General features: G+C 41.4%; 1 protein-coding gene and 1 long non-coding RNA gene across 6 annotated transcripts in view; both read left to right on the top strand.

Moving 5' to 3' along the window:
- Positions 1-18,925, top strand: part of PPP2R3A (protein phosphatase 2 regulatory subunit B''alpha) — a 68,012-nt gene that overhangs the window by 31,290 nt on the left and 17,797 nt on the right. For all 5 annotated transcript variants that reach the window (XM_087738551.1, XM_087738548.1, XM_087738550.1 and 2 more), the window contains 6 exons: positions 1,579-1,839; positions 4,163-4,266; positions 6,904-7,006; positions 8,851-8,925; positions 14,287-14,373; positions 16,752-16,908. In XM_087738551.1, the coding sequence (XP_087594677.1) occupies positions 1,579-1,839; positions 4,163-4,266; positions 6,904-7,006; positions 8,851-8,925; positions 14,287-14,373; positions 16,752-16,908 (787 nt within the window). The remainder of the gene's footprint in view (positions 1-1,578; positions 1,840-4,162; positions 4,267-6,903; positions 7,007-8,850; positions 8,926-14,286; positions 14,374-16,751; positions 16,909-18,925) is intronic.
- Positions 8,940-12,385, top strand: LOC148050952 (uncharacterized). Its single transcript, XR_015700292.1, has 6 exons — positions 8,940-9,119; positions 9,859-9,998; positions 11,038-11,117; positions 11,202-11,298; positions 11,457-11,730; positions 12,316-12,385. It is a non-coding gene; the product is annotated as an uncharacterized LOC148050952 (long non-coding RNA).

Below are 18,925 nucleotides of genomic sequence, written 5' to 3'. Positions count from 1 at the left end.
TCTCACTTCTTCACCTTCTGGAGAGCAAGCCAATGGCAAGTTGGGGTATTCAGTATGTGTTAAGAAAAAAGCCCTAAGTTTCTGGAAAATAATAAGGCAAAGAGTTCAGTCAGTTCATCAGATACATTCTTCTGTATGTAGTGAACTCAGACTTGGCTACTTTATCCTAAACCCATTTTGTTTTGGAATATTGGAATAGTTAGAATAAGCAAACTGAAAGTTGCAGCTGTATTTACTTGACTATTGCCTTATTAGCCTCTTATCACATATGTTGTTATATTAATAACAACTCTTGCATTCGAACCATTGTGCAATAGGCAAGCCTCTATCGCCTTTTCACAAGGAAGTGTATGTTCATGGGGGAGTAGGGAATTTGTCATCCCTCAGCATTCCAACAACTGAATTCTGCTGCTTATACTGTAACTACTTTTCAAAGTTTAAAAAATATTCCCTCCCATGTCTGAAAAATTACCTATTTTAGGATCTCATTATGTACTTAAATACAAATGCTGACTTTTATGAAAAGTATTGATGTAGAGCTAGAACTAGAAGATTGCAGAGGTCTGTTAGAAAGGTGATCTAGTGGGGATCACCATATCAGCTATATGTTTATTACAGACAGGAGAGGAGTGATAGGGTGGTAGAGCTAATGAAAAAAGAGGTGGCAGGCACGGGAGAAAAGACCACCTTCAAACAGGCATGCAGAAGGCTTAGTTTAAATTCCCAGTTTTCTCCTTGTTTTTCAGCAAAAGATGTAGGTGCTGATTCAGTGAAACCTTTGGGTGCTTTGCCTGCAAAAGGACTCTTCCAACTGGAGTTGTAAACAGACCTTTTGCATTTTGCGCTAACCCAGCATGCTGTATCATGTGGGTACCCAATGACAAACTGCTGGCTGCTCATAATTCCTAGTGTAAAAATTGTTTTGCCAGTACGCAGTACCTCAGACAAAATCAGGTCTTGCACTGCTCAAGTTGGGCATAGAATAAAAGGCTTCCTGAAATTCAGAAGATAGTCTTGCAAATCTTTTCTTAGTTTATCTGTGAAGCGATACTTTGGCAAAACTAATTATGTTGTTCCCAAGGGATAGAAAATGTTGATGTTAGGAATGTAAGTTTGTTCATACATGAGGCAAGACGTTTGTGTGGGTGGGTGTTGTAGTTGTAAGGGGAAATACAGAAGACCAGATTTTGATGCTTTGCTGTCTGTGGGGCAGAATGACAACACAGTGACCAGCATGAGAAGAAATAGCATTGTCCTTGTTCTGTGGTATTGCTGAATTGCAGTGTGTTCTCTTGTGGTTCAATAGTATGTCATAATCCACAGCTACATACGTAAAATGCAAAGAAACTACATAAAAGCAGGATGGGACGTATCCTACATTTGCAATGTCTGATATTGCAGAATTTTTTTAATTGGCTACTTAAGACATGCATTTTTATCCCTGTTCTATAGTTGTTATATATGTTATTGTTGGTGTTTTTAATTTTTTTCCGGCTCATTGGGAGTGCAAACTATTTTCTCTTGCTCATTATGCCGTGCTGTTAAAAGAGCATTTGTTGTTATTCGATATATTTTCAGGTTCAAAGTAAACAAGAGAAGAAACCTGGAACTTCATCCCCAGTCCCTTTGAACTCCGTGGTTAGCCCTTGCACTCTTCTGCCTGTGAATAAAGCCACCAGCAGTACCCCTTTGTCGATAAACATTCCACGTTTCTACTTCCCTAAAGGACTTCCGAATGTCTGCACTAATCATGAAGAAATCATTGCCAGGATTGAAGAAGCCTTTACAGAGTTTGAAGATGAGAAAGCAAACATCTGTGAAATGGGGAAAATTGCTAAGGTAACTATTCTCTAGGTTTTTTAATTTTTTGGAGAGAAAGACTGAATCTAAAAATAATAAGGTATCTCACAGCTGTTCTCACTTATAGTGAAAAAAGAACTAATATCCTCTTGCTCTGAATGTTTTTATTTAGATTTAAGAAAATAGTAAACAAAAATGAGTTCGGTTTGCTATTCGTCACATCTGATGTGTGTGCTCTTTCTTGCTTTGATTTGCAAATGGTTCTTTCAGATTTCTTACCAGATACAAATTGCATTTTTGTTTTTCTGTTCGTCCATAGTTATGCTCAGAAGATAGCAGAAGCTTAGTCTGCCTCTCTGGCTTCAGGTAGTGCCAGCTACCTTCTTTGTGGTTAGCTGTCCCACTAATCTGGACGTGATCTATGTATACTGTTGCAGTGTTGCTTGGAATGCAGTTTCCAACCTACGCCTCCTTGGACACAGAACAGGGAAATGCTTAGTCAACCCTCAGCCACTGAGATGCATATGTTCAATATCCATAATGCAGGTGTCAGCAGACTTGGAGTTGTTACAGTCTGCTAATGAGTTCCTGGCTTCAGGGAACTAAACACAGCACTTGTGTGGGAGCACGATGCAGATGGGTGGTTCTATTTTCCTCTCCTTCAACCATGGTTTTCAGTAATGCTGATCTAAAACTAGCAGTTGTCAGACACATCTCATATGTTCAGTTTGCCCTGAATGCATCTTTGGCACTGTAGATTGAGCAATGATGTTCTGTCCAAGAGGAGCACTTGTTTTCCAAGAAGGAAGATTTTTCTGAAAGGAGAGACTAGGTTGGTTTTTTGTTTGTTTGCTTTTAGAGGAATTGAGTGGTGTTACTTGTAAACTGTCTCTGAAAACATAAACAGAAAAACTTCTTTGCTTGGCCAAAAAAAGGTTTGAAACTGATTTTATGACAAGACAGACAACTGTGTGTGGCCTGTCATGTTCAAACTGGGAAAAGCAGAAGGGTGGTGTAGAAGAGACCTCTGCCTTTCTGTCTGGTCTCTGCATCTGTTTCTACATGGATTTGCTCCGTGCCATTTAGCTGTTGTAAGGCTTGCTTCTGTTCCATAGGATTATTGATAATGGTACCAGTTTTGCGGCTCTGAAATAAATGTGAGAGAACTAGCTACACAAAGAAAGCAGCAAAAAGTAAATGTCATTCTTTCCTCAGAGTAGCTAAACACCTGTAGAAATACAGTTGCCTGACGCAGGGATGGCTAAATCCAAAAGCAGTTCTTATGCTGATTGGGGTTCCCAAAGAAACATGCAGGCCCAGACAAAAAGTTCAGAATGGCCTTGCAGGATAGTCTTGCTTAATAGAAGAGGTAAAAGAGGCTTTGTGGGGAAAGCAGAAGTGATACCTTCAAAATATTCCTCCTTCCATTTGGTATGATATCGTTCTTACCTGTGCCTGGCCTGAATCAGCTGCACTCCCTCCAAGGCCTGTGTTTTGCCCAAGTTCTGATACCTTGGCTGGAGTCATGAAGGTGGCTGGAAAGATCTCTGCGGTAAAGGGGAGGTTTCTTGAAGGTGTCAGCAGCTGAATGTTTAAAGCCATTTTCAAGCCTGCTTTTCTGAGGCATTAGTGTGTACATGAGTGTTTCTGAGGCATGAGTGTATAAAATGCTTGAGCTTTCATTGACTACCATTCTGAAAGCTAGCAGCCTCTGCAGAGGCTAGTTAAAAAGTTGTGTTCAGGGAGTCCTTTTGCTGGAATCGTCCCCTTTCCATTTGTGCTTTTCATTTTTTGCTATCCTGCCATGATCTAGCAGTGTTGGGGAAAATGGACTGTTCTGGGTGGAAGGCACTGCACTGAAAACTACAGGATGGGAATTGTTTTACCTTCAGGCATTTAATCATTAATTGTCTATAATTAGAACTGAAATTCCCTTGCTGTCAATGAGAAGTCGTCAGTCCATGTAGAGAATGGGTCATACTTTTCTAAGGTAGGTCAGTGAGGCAGCTGGTTTGAGTGACCTTCTAGAAGGAGGTGCTTGTCTCTCTCCACTTCACTTTGCTGGGAATCTTGCTGAACAGCTCAGTCAAAGACAGAGCTTAAGAGCTTGATAGTCTCTGATCCTTTTCCTAGCCTGACAGGACGTATTTCTCAGCTATTTAAAAAGGCATATGACAAAGTAGAAAGTTATTGTTGGATTCTGAACCTTGGCATACAGTAAATAGCTTTTTGACTAACCTGTGTGTCATTACCACTTTATTTCCCTTATGTAAAAGTCTTGATGGTGAATTCTATGTGTAAACAAGCAGGCTCTTCTTGTGACTGCTTTTGTATTCCTCTTCGTTGTGGTGTTTCATTACAGATATGTGGCTGCCCACTCTACTGGAAAGCACCTATGTTCAATGCATCAGGAGGAGAAAGGACAGCATGTGTGTCTGTACACTCATTTGTATCTATGTGGAGAAAGTGAGTATAGCAAATGTAAAATTCTCTTTCTGGAAAAAGAGAACAGTCTGCCATAGAAGCCTCTCTTCTCACCCTCCCTGCCCCCCCCGCCCCGACTTTTCAAATCATTGTCCCTTATTTAGAAGAAAATGAATGGCTTAAAAATCTCCATCAGCTTAAGTTTTCTTCCCTAAAGCTATGTGAACACTTGTTTCCATGCTGTATCAACAAACTTGGAAGCAATTGTATAGACGATTCTATGTTTTGGTCTGGTTGGCATATAAAATATATTAACACACTCACTAGAAATATGTCAGCCTTTCATGAGATAGCTGATAGATGTGTCAGTGGATTTTGGATATATTTATCTGAGGCCTTATTGCTGCCACACTAGTGCGCTAAGTGAGTGCCATTTGGGAATGGGGAGAGGAGGCATGTGATAATGTTATAGGACAGGAAGAAGGAATGTAAAATAAAGAAGCATCATACAAGTGGATACTCTGGGAGCTTTAATAGTTATTACCTTCCCTAAGCATGCTCTATAATACATCTGTGGGATTTGACAGTTACTTCTACGTATCATTGTCAAGGCTTCTTTTTGAAATTGAGAGCTCTGGATATGTCGTGCTTGGAGTCACAGGTGTGAGATGGAACAGACTTGCTCTCTTGTCTAATCTTTTCCCCTCCAGGGTGATTCAGGCGTTAGGCTACTTTGAGAAACACCTGAACAATGTCTCCATCTCATATCCAGAGAGAGTTCTAATTTTTGGCTTAATGGTTGCTCTTCAGATTCTTAAAGTACCCTTTAACCCTGAGTTCCCAAAGTATTTCCTGCAATGATATTGTCCAAGCAGCTTCTAGTTACCCTGGCAAAATTGCAAAAATGTTAGGGGTGACTGTGATCAGTAAGTTTTTCTTGACACAGACAACATTTTTTCTTTCCTTAGGTTCCTCCAATTACTCCTAATTAATCCCTCATGTATGATACCACGTATTTTCACTCCTCTGACTTTCACATCCTTCAGATATTTGCAGACTGTGGTCATGCCTGTTTTCTGTATTCTTTTAACCACACCATTTCCAAGCCAAATTTTGTATGGTTTTCTCACTTTAATTGCTCTTTTAGAAAGATTTTTTTTTCTCTCTTCCCCTCTGACAGTTGCAAATTTTTTTCTAGAAACATGATAGACGGAAATAAATGTAGCGCTCCTGGTAAAGTTAGACTACAGCTATCTGAACACAGCCGTAATTTTAAAATAGTTCTCTTTAATTGCTGAAGCCTATTTTCAAGCATCTTAGTAGCTGACCTGACTTTTCAAAAGGCTACATGCTCACTGCTCTCATTTGAAGTCAATAGGAATTGCTGGGTATAGAATACTTCTGAAAATCAGATCTTTTAGTTTGTTGCTAAAACATGGCTTTAGGATTCATCTTTATGTGCCTGATTATTTTTTTAAAAAGCTAAAACATTCATACCTCTTCTCTACAGCTGATTTAGAATGTATCTGTTAATTGACAGTTAGCATGATATGAATGTGCAGCTAACAGGGTTGCTTGTCAGCCACTAAATCTTTCTTCGCCCCTTGCCAGAAGACTTTTTTAAAAAACTTTTTTTTTGTAAAGTCTGCTTTTGGTAAAGAGTGATGAGGCCAGAAGTAGTGGCAAGCCAGTTACAGGGTGATCTCTGCAGGAAAACTACAGGTGTTTCAGTACTATGTTTTAATATAAGTTCATACACTTTCAGGAGAGGAGGGGGGTGAATATTTACTCATAGTAAATAATTAACAGTGCATTTGCATTTTCATAGTTATTAAAGAATCCAGGGTAATTTTCTGAGCAATTTATTGTTTCCCTTACACTATTTGAACAACTTAGTGTTTGGTATATCTGAATGTTCTCTTCTGTTACAGGTATCCAGAAGTGATTTGGTAAATGTCATGGAGTTTCCGTTTTCATGAGTATTTCTGTTTGGAGTGAATTAAGTAATTGTGATACCTTTGACCAGCATAGTATTTCGTATTAGAAGAAAGCAGAGACAAGAATCGGTGTCATAATTGCAAACTGTTAACCTAAGGAATGAGTTGACATGCTTCTCTAAATACTGAGTCCTACTAATTCTTTCATTAGGCTATTCTCCATGACTTCAGTGCACAGCAGCCACCTGTGCCATAATTAACAAGGGATGCTCTTTTTTCCCTTCTGGGGAGTGATTTTTCTGGTTGAAAATTTAGTTGCTGTAGTTTAATATCCTCAAATATCGAAATACAGTAAAGGATTAACTTGGAGAGCATGTCTGTTATGGCATCCCATTAGGTTGATCCTATTGACTTCAAATGAGATCAGTGAGCAATGCAGCATTTTGAAAAGTCAGGTTACTTACTAAGATGCTGTGGAATCAAAGTAAGAACAGTCGTCAGTAAGAAACCTTGTTTAGCACAGCAATATTAACATGGAAAAAGCTCCACTGGGTGGTAGTACTGTGGTGCTGCTGAAAGGTATTGAAGAAAATGGGTGCTAGTAGCCTGAGGTCAATTTTGCACAATTCACGGTGTAGATGTATTGCATAACATGTGATAAGGCACTTCATAATCCATCTGTAGTTTGTGATTGTCCTGTGAGGTACAAAGTGGTTGGAGTAACTCTTCATCTCTCTTGTAGAATCCTATGTAACTGCCATGATGATGCATCCAGATTTACATACCTTTTAGCGAAGCCTAGCTGTGACTACCTAGAACAGGAGGACTTCATCCCACTGCTTCAGGTACCTGCAACAGTTCAGCAGTGAATGGATGGGGAGAGCGTGCTATGTTTATTTTGTAACTTCTTTATTTTCATGTCTTTAAATGTTTCCCAAGGGCATGCAGACCTTTGGTTTGAACAGCACCTGGGTGGGGTTTATTTTGGAGTGAAATAGAAATAAGCATTTTGAGTGGACTATTTAGCATAAGTGCCAACCAGCTACATATCTTGCTAAAGTCACTGAGGATTGTCAAAACTCTACTTAGTCTCTTGTCAGGATTCGTATTTATAAGTGCCTGGTAACCAGGCTGAAATTTGCCCCGTCTCTCTAGGTGGTTATTGGGAAAAATACATGGTGCTGTTGATACTCAAGCACAACATAAAAGATTATTAGAAAAGTTGTAAAAGTTGCTTGACAAGACAATTATAATTGAATGTGTCTAGCAAGACTACCAGATACAATATCATGTGGAAATCTCTGCAAAAAATTTTGCAGTTCCAATTGTTCTGTATATGCCTCTAAACCTGCTAGTGCACAAGTCTCACTGCTGATTTATTTTTTTCCCAATATTCAGGCTAAATCTGTGCATCCTGATTTCATTTCTTTCTTTTCCTTTTAGTCACATGTGATATTTTTAACAAAGCAAAGTATCATTCTTTAATTATTTGTGGCTGTTTAGGCAGATTCTGGATAGGTTTAGGGTTTCTTTATAGTCTCTCTATAAATAGGGTCTATCTGCTCTTCTGATCATCTGTTGATACTTTTTCTGAGCTTTTCCACATATCCCTAGATTTTTCACACTGTGTTGCCCTCTATGCAAAACCTCTGTGGAGATGCTGCTTTGGGGAAAGATTTTGTGTCTGCACTGGATGTTTCTGTGTCTCAAACAAAACTGGGACTGCGATGGGTAAATTTTCTCATGTTCCTTTTCATCTTTTCTCCACTGGGCACACTGCCTTTGCTGATTGATTGCAGCTGTGCTTTTTAGCTATTGGTGCAATCAAAGGCATGTACAATCTTGTTTGTCAGTCAACCAGAGACTAGCAATATTACACCATATTACACCATCATATTAGACGTCAAATTAGACTGGCCTAAATTTGGTCATATCACACCCCTAAGGGCATTCTATCCCCTTGCCATGTCATGGTATAAACAAAGCAAAACTTTGAACACTTTTTTTTAAAGGGTAGAGGAGTCAGACATGTAGAAATTACACAGACATTGATTCATACAGGATCTGAGCAGTTTCTCCACGTTTTTGGTCACACGTTTCTTGGCAGATCTGGCATCATGAGCCAGTGTTTGGCTTGCAAAAAGCTGATCTTGAGAAAGAGGCATCTCCACAGGTAGTTCAAGTAATTTTTGGAAAAGCACTGATCATATCTGTGTGCATTCTGAGGCTCACAAGAGCTTTCATTGTTGTGGAGGACACAAAAGGCAACTTTCTCAACCTTTCAAGGAATGTTTTTTTTTCTGACACCCAGCTCTAATAAATGTAATATCTTCAATGAAAGGAGGAAAAAAAAGATCTTGGAGAGGAGATAGTTGCATGGTTAGCTAACTAATTCTTTGTCTCATCCAATGAAAATGAGTTTTCATCTACTCACTAACTCTCTTCCTTTGTTTTTCTGTCCTTAAGTAAATCAAAATGGCCCAACAGGTGCGTATTGCCCAGAAAATGTATTCTACTTATACTTCTAGAAGGTTCACTTTATAGATAAAAAGATGTCATTTCAGTTTTATTGTTAATGCTGCAGATACGTTTCCAAAGTAAGCAAAAGTATTGGTTTGTAAACCCAGTAACTTCTAAACATTAAAAGGAGAAGAAAATCTATTTCATTTTATTTGGTCTTATCTTGCAGGATGTGGTGGAAACGCATCCTGGCCTGACGTTCCTGAAGGATGCTCCTGAGTTCCATTCCCGGTATATTACGACGGTAGGCTGGCTCCTTTGATCTCCTGTGATACTGCTGTACCAACCCTCTTTGTGATTTGTCACTGTTCCCATCAGCAAATCCTTCAGTTATTTCAAAAAATACGTGTTTTTAATACTACTGGCAATGAGTTATTTTAAGAACTACTTCCAAAGGAAAAATGAATCTGCCTATGTGTACAAGAGGCTATTCAAAAGGTTAGTAATGATTCTTTCTGGTCTTAAGCAAATCTATAAACACAACTTTTTTGGCATTCAATCCTGATGAAGGAAAATGAGAGGTTCTTGTTTGGTCTTTGAGAGCTGCTAAGTTACCCCTAATTCTGCTGGGCTACTGAGACATGGAAGGCTGTATGTTTGAAGATTTCTGTCACTTAGACATGGAGAATCTGTGATTGTTCCATGGTACAAAGCATCCATTGCACACAGGGGCTACCGTCCAACTCCCCTGCTTCTCGCTCTTGCCAGAAAGCCTATCTAGTCTTTCTGAGTCTCTGAGCTTTTGTGACTACTATTTTTTGTGGGGTTTTGTTCTGTAGCTTTGTTCCAGCTTTGCAGTCAGCAGTTAGACTGGTGCTTTACCTGAATAAGTTTGTACTTTTTTTTAAGCATTTAGTGTTTCATGTTGGGTACGAAACTGTTAGGATATTTTATCTCTGCAGCAGTAACAAGTTCAGACAGACCTGATGATGGGAGTTGTATCACAACAGGGCCCAAGGGCCTGTTTGGCCCAAGTTTCTCCTGTTTGCTTGCCAGGGTCTGCATGGGGGCCAGCTGCATCACATACTGGCAGCTGGGAGATTACTGGCAGACACAGGCTTGTTCCTTTCCTGTAAGGAACGGATGGCAGAAAGACATTGTTGCTCTGGGCAAACCCTGAACTGTCACACTAACATTTTATGAAAATGTGTAACAAGAACCAATTTTAAATGTTTAGATGCACTTGAACATCAAAGTGAACATCAGTGTATTGTCAATACATTTAGTCCCCATGGACCAAGACAAGCTACATTAAGCATAGTAACTGGCCAGAATAAATATAACAATGGCCAGGGAATTATGGAGGCACATGAACAGGTGAGTGTGGAAGGTGCCTGTGGCACATGTACCCTGGTATTTGGTGTTTAAAGTACATGGAGGAGTGAGAGCTGAAATATTTGAGGTCACACTAGCATTAGTTTCTGACTGCAATATCAACCAGTTGTTCTTTGCTGGTGAGCAGGTCAAGATACAGTGTGTTGTTGTCCTGGTGCTGGCTGTTGGGTAGTGACAAAGGCAGTTCTGTGCATCTGCCTTTCCAGGTTCCTCTTCTCAAGTCACATGCTGTTCCTGTATTTTTCAGGGACTAAAGGTGGGAATAAAAGCAAGAAACGAATGTCTTTGTAGAGTAATCCCCCAAATGATCACCCTTGGTGTCCAGAAGCAGCAAGTGCTGCACTCTCTGGACCTCATCGGGGTGCAATGCATGTTCTGGTCTGAGAGAGCAGCTGTGTGAAGCTGAGGTTCCACTTCGAGATAACTGAAGTGCAGGCTGCTGCTGAAAAGGGCAACACCTTTTCCTCCCTCTCTCCTTTTCTACAACTTCCCTTGTGCCTGGGCAAGGTCCTGTGTGACCAACATAAAGCAGTTACAGAACCGGACCCTTCCCGAGTACATGAAGCTCCTCAGTGCTCCTCTGTGCTTTCCTACTTCAGTCTAAACCTTTAGGCACCCTTACAATGCTCTGACAGAGGTGGCTTCCTAGGATTGCTCCCAGGCAGCCAGGAAGCAGTGGTGCTTGTGGTTGGAATGGAGTGTAGTGGCAAATTTTACAAAGCTGTGATGTCCTTCACAGGCTCCTCACACTGGCAGGACAATGCTGTTCTGGGTGTCTGTGCTGTCAGACAGATTCCTTCTGAGCTCAGCGTGTTTGGCCTTGGCCAGGTCACTGAGCTGGAGCAGAGTCGAGACCTCAGGAGACAGCCAGTCTGTTGGGTCAGGTTGCTCCCATCTGGAGTGGCAGTACTTGGCCCACTGCAGTAGCGGTTCTCCTCTCTGATACCAGGAGTTCCTATTTCTTACATCTCCTTTCACGGACGGTTTCGCACTTCTCTCTCTTTAATGTTACAAAATTCAGTATTTCCACCAGGAGGTAATGAAGGAAACAGCTTTGTCCTTGGATTTTGAGACTACTTGGATCCTTTTGATCCCTTCAAGGTAGAGTGCCTTATACCTAATTACAGTGATAGAATGCTGTATTTGCTGCAAGTGCAAGAATTACATTTTATTTTTGTGTTACAGATGAGGGCTGTAAGGAGACACTGGCTTTTGTGTTCATTGCTGGATACAGCATCACTTGGTTGAAATCACTGGGGAGTAAGCTAACAGTCTAGTATGGGTAAGATGTGTATGCATGTTTCAAATTTTTTTTTTTTGCCTACCTCTGCACCTATTAGAGGTGCCTTTTGGATGCAATAGGCTGTAATTTAATCTGTATCAGTATCTGTTAGCTGTTGTATTGCCAGTATACTAAACTACTTTTGTTTCTTTCAACAGAGAACGACTCCTGAAGCTGGTGAAGACTATGAAGAATATCACATAGCATTTATTGTAAAAGGTTTAAAATGTGACTTCTCGCAGAATGTTCAAACAAGGCTCAGAGTTTGCACTGCATGCTGTTGTCGAAAAGCTGGCTCAACTAAAAACAACTTGGCAAAACATTATTGCTTGTTGAAAAATGCTTCGGCTTATGCAGTATTACCAATGCGAATGTGTAAGGGGAGGATGGACTACCGGGTTTAATAAAGCTTTGTGTTTTTTTCCAGAAATGGTATTGCTTTTGTTCTTCTATGGGAAGATTGGGGAAAGGTCTAGAACTGACCCATCAATGGTTTGGGTCCTGGAGGGAGATTACATGAGAATAATGGACAAAATAGGAAGGGGCTCCCCCTTCCAAAGGCTTATGTACTGGATTCAGAATAAATAATCTTCCATGCTGGGGAAAACGAAGCCAGTTATGGCTTTCAGTAAGGCATAACTGACAAGTGTGGCTTGAATGCTGCAAATCATCTCAGGCTGTGTAATTATGTTCTAGGATGTTTCACAAATGCTTTTTTTGATAGCTTGGTTTTCACAACCTGGAAAAGAGAGAGAGAAGTTTGACATTTTGTACTGATATATACGCTATGTGCTATCCATTCAAACTGGACCATTATTTGAATAATAAATCCTGCACTGAGTGACTGGACATGGTAAAAGAGATTAAAAGAGATCCCATTTTACTTCTGAATGCCTTATTTTTACAGCTAGGTGAGGAGAGAGCAGATGGAACATTTTTATCAATATGGTCTGATAGAGGAACAGTTTCTTACATGTCACAAACGGGGATATTTTGTTGTCTTTTATTACCCTGCAGGCAGAGGAAAAGAAAAAGATTGCTGGATAGAGGTCCTTTTTCTTGGGAATGTTATTTTTGAGTCCTTGGAATGGTATGAAAACCCTGTATCTTTAAGAATTGCTACAGAGTTGTTAGGTGTGATAATGGTTATGTATGAGGTGAGACCACTTCAGCCTCTGAGCTGTAGTGCAATCTGGAAGCAAAGGCCAAACAAAGTCCAAAAATAGAGTCCAGAATGGCAGCGGCTGCCAGAGGCATTAAAGAAACAAACATACAGCTTTTTCATTGGGCTTAAGACCAGAAAAGATCATTGTGATTACCTAGTCTGACCTCTTGCGTTACACAGGCCATAGAACATTGCTCAGTGATTGCTATGGTTAGGATAGATTTTTTTTGTTTCTTTGTTTTTAATTGAATTGATACCCAAATTTAGAAGGACGTCCATCTTTGAAGTCTGGAGTGATAAAGAGCCTGCAGTGTTTCTTTGGGAGTTGTCCCAGTGGCTAATCAATGGCGGTGTAAAAGTGCTTTCTTATCTGTCTGAATTAGGCTGATTTCAGCTTCTAGTTATGTATTCCATGAGAGACAAAAAGTCCTCATACTGTCCCACATCTCCCCATGTAGACTTTTAAGGACCAGGATAGCTACCAACAGGTGTCATGTTCAGCCAAGTTGAATATATTAGTTCTCTCCCTTCAGGATACATTTTGAGTATTCAAATCATTCTTATTGCTCTCAAAATTATTTGTGCTCATCAGCATTTACTGTCTCACTGATCTGTGTATCCCAAAGCAGACTGTTAACAACAATCGCATACTTGGTTCCAGATCCGTTCTGGACTAAGAACGTGCGCTTGTGTGACTGCGTCAAAGCATGGCCCTTAAATGGTGATTGCCCACTCAAAACTAGTTCTAGCTAAAAAACAAGCCCATCCCATTTAATTTGTTAACTGGATTAATCCCTATAATGTCCGTATTGTTGTGTAAAGTTAATTTTTGTGTTGGAATAGCATGCACTATTAAGGTTTACCAAAATTCTAGGATAACATGTCAACATGATGTCAGAGACATCAAAGGTTTGTTTGTATTAGGTTTGGTCGACAAGAATTGTATTCCATAGATTTCAGTGCTAATAGTTAAATTAATTATATTTCTAATTTCTCTTGTTGCAGATGTTTGTTTGTTGTTGTTTCTCCTGTTAAGTTCATTCTTGCATGTGCTTGATCACACATTTGCCTTTTCCCCACTTTGTGATGATATTTGACAAGCTAACAAGGAGTGGACTAGGGAGGGTTCAGCTTGCTTTTTTTAGGTACTTGGGAGTGTATTCAGTCTCATATTGTGAACTCTTTCTCTTGGGTTCTCAGAAGTCTGTGCATTCCCCCTCTGCTTTTTGCTCACTTTCACCAGAGGCAGATCAGTAAAGGAGACAAATGAGGTTAACACCTACCTAAGATAAGTGCAGACAGATAATCTCTATTGCTTACTTTCAGTGGAGCTACCAAGAGGATGAGGTGCTGTTAACAGGCACAATAGGTCAGACATCAATTGTGACTTTCATTTACATATCCTGTTTCCTCTTCAAAAGTCCTGATTATTTTTTTTTTCTGGTGCAGAACACTGTTTCAGTTGAGAACTATGCAAGTTACAGTGCCTAAAACCTGAAAAACTCAATTTCAGAATGATTTGTCAGCACTTTGAACATATTCCCTGATATAAATAATGCATCTGCATGCCCAAAGATGTGAATTAAGAGCAGTGGAAGTACCTGCAGAGTGGAAATGGATAATACTGTTTCAGAAACAAATGTTACTTTCAGACTGCATAGTGAATTAAGGATAGTAATACCTACAAAAAAGATCACAAAACAGTTTTCAAAAAGAATTCCCCTTAGGATGAGTGAATAAGCAAAATAAAGTTTACTGCATTTAAATTCCTAAACTGGTATATTTCAGGAGTTGATTTCAAGAGCACTGTTCATGTGTTGCAGGTTATACAGAGAATATTCTACACAGTGAATCGATCCTGGTCTGGGAAGATCACTCTAACAGAGCTGAGGAAAAGCAACTTCTTGCAAGTATGTTGGTTTCTGCCTGAACAAGATATAGAATGCATCATACCGTTGTTCCTGTAGCTGTATACTATATAGCAAGGGAGCTGTGCCTGGGTTGTAGTGAGGTAGGCCAAATGCTCAGTGCCAGGAGAGTGCCGGAGCTAGTGGAGGAGTTGTGTCTGAGTGGAGATGAGAGAAGACCAGGGACTGGAGTAGCCAAGAGTGCACTGATAGGAGGTCAAGGGGTGACTGTACCTGCTCTGAAGCTGCATCAGGCAGATTGGCTCTTGGGTCCTGATCTAGCCAAAGAAGAAGGGAAGCAAGACACAGCAGTGTACCTACGTGAAGTGGCTCATTGAGCAGCCAAGAATAGCTGCTGGATTGCCTACAATACGCAGTGGGTAGGACAGCCAATTTCCTGACTCCCAACCGGCAGTCGGCCCACTGACAGTTGGTCAGGCCCGTTGTGCTGTGCAATTGTAAGACCGTGCATCTCAGGCACTGATTCCCACTTCTGCAGTAGACTTCAGAAAGGTTAACAAATGAAGCTTAGTTCTTCTTACAATCCCTGTGATGTATCCTTATGTTGGGCAGAGGTTTCAGGATGTGAATCTCTCTTCTCTGTACATTTTGCCCAAAAGAGCACCAGGTTAAAACTGTCTAAGGCTCTTCAGCTCCAGCCCAACCTAAAAAGTCAGCAAGTCTTTAGGCTGAAAGGTTAAGGACTCAGCTAAAGCAGTGAGACTTCCCTACTGCATTCTGTTCCCCCTTCTAGATGTAGCGTGCTGTCTTCCTCAAAAGCCTCAAGCATGAATTAACACTCCTCCTTTCAGACATCTTCTGCCCCACTGATCACATCAGCTAATGAAAAAAAAAATCAGTGCTCCCTTAGATTGTCTCATCCCAGTTCCTCCCTAGCCTCTGTTATAAACATCCTCCCAACGTATCCTGCATCTTTATTCACTCATTTTCTCCCTTTATACACTCTTCCCCTTTTTCTCCTTGCGTATCTACTCTGCCTTTCATCTGCTGCAGCAGGGAAGTTCAGCTCTGGGACTGTAATTTCGTTTGGGCAGCTCTTGGCTGCATGTGTAAATGGCATGTTTTGGTATGAGCTATAAAAGAAAAAATAAGTTATTGAAAAACCTACGCAAGTGATTATTATCTACAAAGAAATGGATAAACCCACAAAGAATCTGAAGAGGCTAGCGAGTGAGTGATCAGAGGTTTTTAGACTTGAGTGTCAGCAAGTCAGAATAGTGCAGGTCTGGCAGTGCTGTCCTGTTGTCCCTGCCTGAAACTTTATTGAACCTGGTGGAGAGCAGGATGTGAGAGTTTTGTTGAGACTCAGTTGGGTTCCTTGGATGCAGAGATGACTGAAAGTTGACGTTGAACTATCAGTGCCTACATATAGCACAGCATCTGTTTTTATGGTTATGGATAGAAGGGCCACTAAGCCTGCCTGCTTAGAGACACAACTCCCTGGGATAGCTCAGGCTGTGTTTCACCTCCTCCCTTCTGAGAAGCTGTGAGGGCAGGGGAGGACAGACCTATAGCTCACTTGAGTCTGTTAGCCTTTTCACATTCCTGCAGCCATAATTTATTAGACTGAAAAGGCTGCCTGGTGTCCTGTGGCCTCAACAGTAGGAGAAAGGCAAGCAGGGAGGTGGCACTGGTAAACACGCAATACTCTCCTGTAGGTGGGAAGGCAGAATGGAGGGAAGGACAGAGGCAGGTGTGAAGTGGGAATGAAACAAGGGCATTGTCACTAAATGTTATCTAACAAGACACATTAACAGATGTCATGGTGGGAGATCTGTCTAAGCCTCCCAGTTAAACCAGACTAATTCCTGTCAGCAACAGCCCAGGAAAATCAGTGTGATGGGTTTGATCTGCTTGGGATCCATGCCTCCTTCTCCAGTCCAGGCATGAGTCTGGAGCAAGACTTGATTTTGCCCTTTGGGAGCCAGGCAAGGATGTGTGATGTGTAAAGATATATCTCAGTTCCTGTGGAGAACTGTGGACTTGCTGTTGTAAATGGCTCTAAGAGTCTCTGGTGCAGGTCAGAAATGTTTCATAAATAAAGGATCCCAGCTGAGACAGCAGTTGTATTCTTGTTTCTCTGCCTCATTCTTCACTATAGCTGAAAATTAGCAGAAATTGTTCACAGGAGTGGCAGAAATATTGTGCATACATATGCTAACCAGGATAGCCAAGCCAGATGCTCTCTAAGTGCCTGTTAAGGAATGCAGCAACAAAGTCTCCTACAGGAGAGAGAGGCTGCATTTTGGATTAGCTCTCAGAGCTGCGTTCACCCAGCTTCCCCAGAGGCTGGAGGACTTCAGCTGCTGAACTGCCTCTTTGTCTAGGTTTAACTTCCCACTTTATTTGTACTCTTTCAGACTCTTGCTCTCTTGGAAGAAGAGGATGACATAAATCAGATCACAGATTATTTCTCCTACGAGCACTTCTATGTTATATACTGTAAATTCTGGGAGCTGGACACTGACCATGATCTTTACATCAGCCAGAAGGATCTGGCTAGGTACAGTGATCAAGGTATGCTGCCTGCAGGCTGTGGTGGGACGAAGGGGATTGCTGAAAATAGAATGTTCCCACTGAAGAGTAAAGCCTGGCTTTAATTTGGTTAATTTGATGCCTCAAAAAAATTTAAATGGAGCCATCCATCTTTTATACAAATGCTGATTTACAGAGCCAGTTGTAGGGGCTTAGACACAGAGAAATGCAGTACACACTATTTTCTGCATAAGTATCTAGAGAGGGGGCTTCTGTTCACGTGTGGGTCACTGCCAGGAGGACAAGCTAAAATAATGTCTTGAAACTTGCTTATTATTTACTAAGGGTTTTGCAGGAACTTGGAAGTAGGGACAAGAAGGACAAGCCCATGTGAACTTCAAAGATTGCTGAAGTGCAATCTCATTATGCGTGAGAGAAATTCTAGAGTCCAGTGAAGCCTGGTGAATTTCAGTTTGCAAATGCATTCTGGAGAATATCTCTTGAGTTCAGTGTGGAACTCCTTTGCACAAGTTGAGCAGATGCTATGAGTTTTCAAAGGTTGAAGGGCCATGGATAAGTTAATGGAATACAAATTGATAAAGGGCTAAAAAATCCAAAGGCACTTGTTCTGTATGCTTTGTGCTAGATGGAAGCACTCAGGTTGGCTGTTTTTAGGATTATCCATGTTCTGAGAGCATGATATGCCTATGTGCTTACCTTTTAGGACTCATGATGTAATGTTTTAGTCACGAGCTTGAGCTGTTGACTAGCACGTTTAATCCTGAAGGCAAAGCCTTCTTGGATTCTTCCATGTGGTTGCTGCACTTTTTGGGAAAGTAGATCTGGGACAAAGAATCAGATTTGGGGAAATGGGATGTTTGGACGCAATGCATGACTAGAAGTGGCAAGAAAGGTGAAGCGTGTGGTAAGGTGTTGTAGTGCGTAGGGCTACAGGGATCTGGAGGTGTGAGAAGTTGCCAGGCATTGCTGGAGCTCTGGGGATGGGGACAACATTTTGTAGGAGCCAAGATCCTAGTGGGCTGAAGTAAGAAAGAAGGAAAGGGGTGTGAGAATAACAATGCTGTAGGTATGTGTGTGTGTCAGAGTGGTGTAGTGGCCCACGTGTTCCGAATGCAGGCATTTATGGAAAGGCCACGGGGGTTCTGGGTGAGTGTGGCAGTCACAGGGGTCAGGAGCGTTGATAATGGGGCTGGATGGGGTGAGGATGGAGGAGTGCCTGACTTGGCATAGGTGATATGGGAGACTTGGTCCCTGCTGGGATGCTGGAGTGTGGGGATGGAGTATTTGTTGCCCAGGAGGCTTGAGAGCACTGGGTGCTGGAGAGCTAAAGACAGAAGGGGTGCTGTGGGTAGGGTGAAGGGTACCATCAGTGCAGTGGTACAGCAGCCTTGCCAGCACTGTTCCAGGGGGATTTGAGGGGTGGTGCAGGTTGGGTCTGCCTGGCTGCTGTGGCGGAAGTGTGCCAGGACTTCAGAAGTGATGGAGAACATGTAGAAGGAGCTCAGGTGAGGGTCTAAAGGAAGTGCATTAGCAGTCTGGGAGGGTGAGGTCAGGGTGCTAGTCTTGCTCAAGACTGGTACCTGCTGCTTGGCTGGTGTGTCTCTGCCATAACAATCCCATGCCACATATTTCCTGACTGGCAAAGCCCTCCCACTCACCTAAAATGGTGCTTGTTTTTCATTGTCCTTCCCTGCAGCAGGATTGCTGCAGCTTGTGCTCTGCTAAGAAGTGTTTTGTAGGGATTTGATGTGTGATTTTTGCTTGCTAACTGAAATTCTTTTGCAATACACACTAAAATAGTCTCCTTCTATCATCAGGATTTGCTTATGTGACAAATCCTACTGCAGCAAAGTAGGAGTAACACTGCCCATGTCCAAGAATCCAGATAACACACAGTTGCCATATTTGTGGGGAAATATGGTGTTTGGGAGGATACAAAGGCAGACACACTGGGAGAATCATCTTTGTTTTTTACAAAATGGTGCTAAACAGTGACCAGTAAAGTGGTTAGGCAATGTAGATAAAGCATTCTTTTAGC

Source organism: Nipponia nippon, unplaced genomic scaffold (genome assembly GCF_047370975.1).
Source record: "Nipponia nippon isolate SJK-2023a ecotype South Korea unplaced genomic scaffold, ASM4737097v1 scaffold_7, whole genome shotgun sequence".
NCBI lineage: Eukaryota > Metazoa > Chordata > Aves > Pelecaniformes > Threskiornithidae > Nipponia > Nipponia nippon.
The sequence above is the reverse complement of the archived record's forward strand: the minus strand, read 5'-3'. Positions and strand labels throughout refer to the sequence as shown.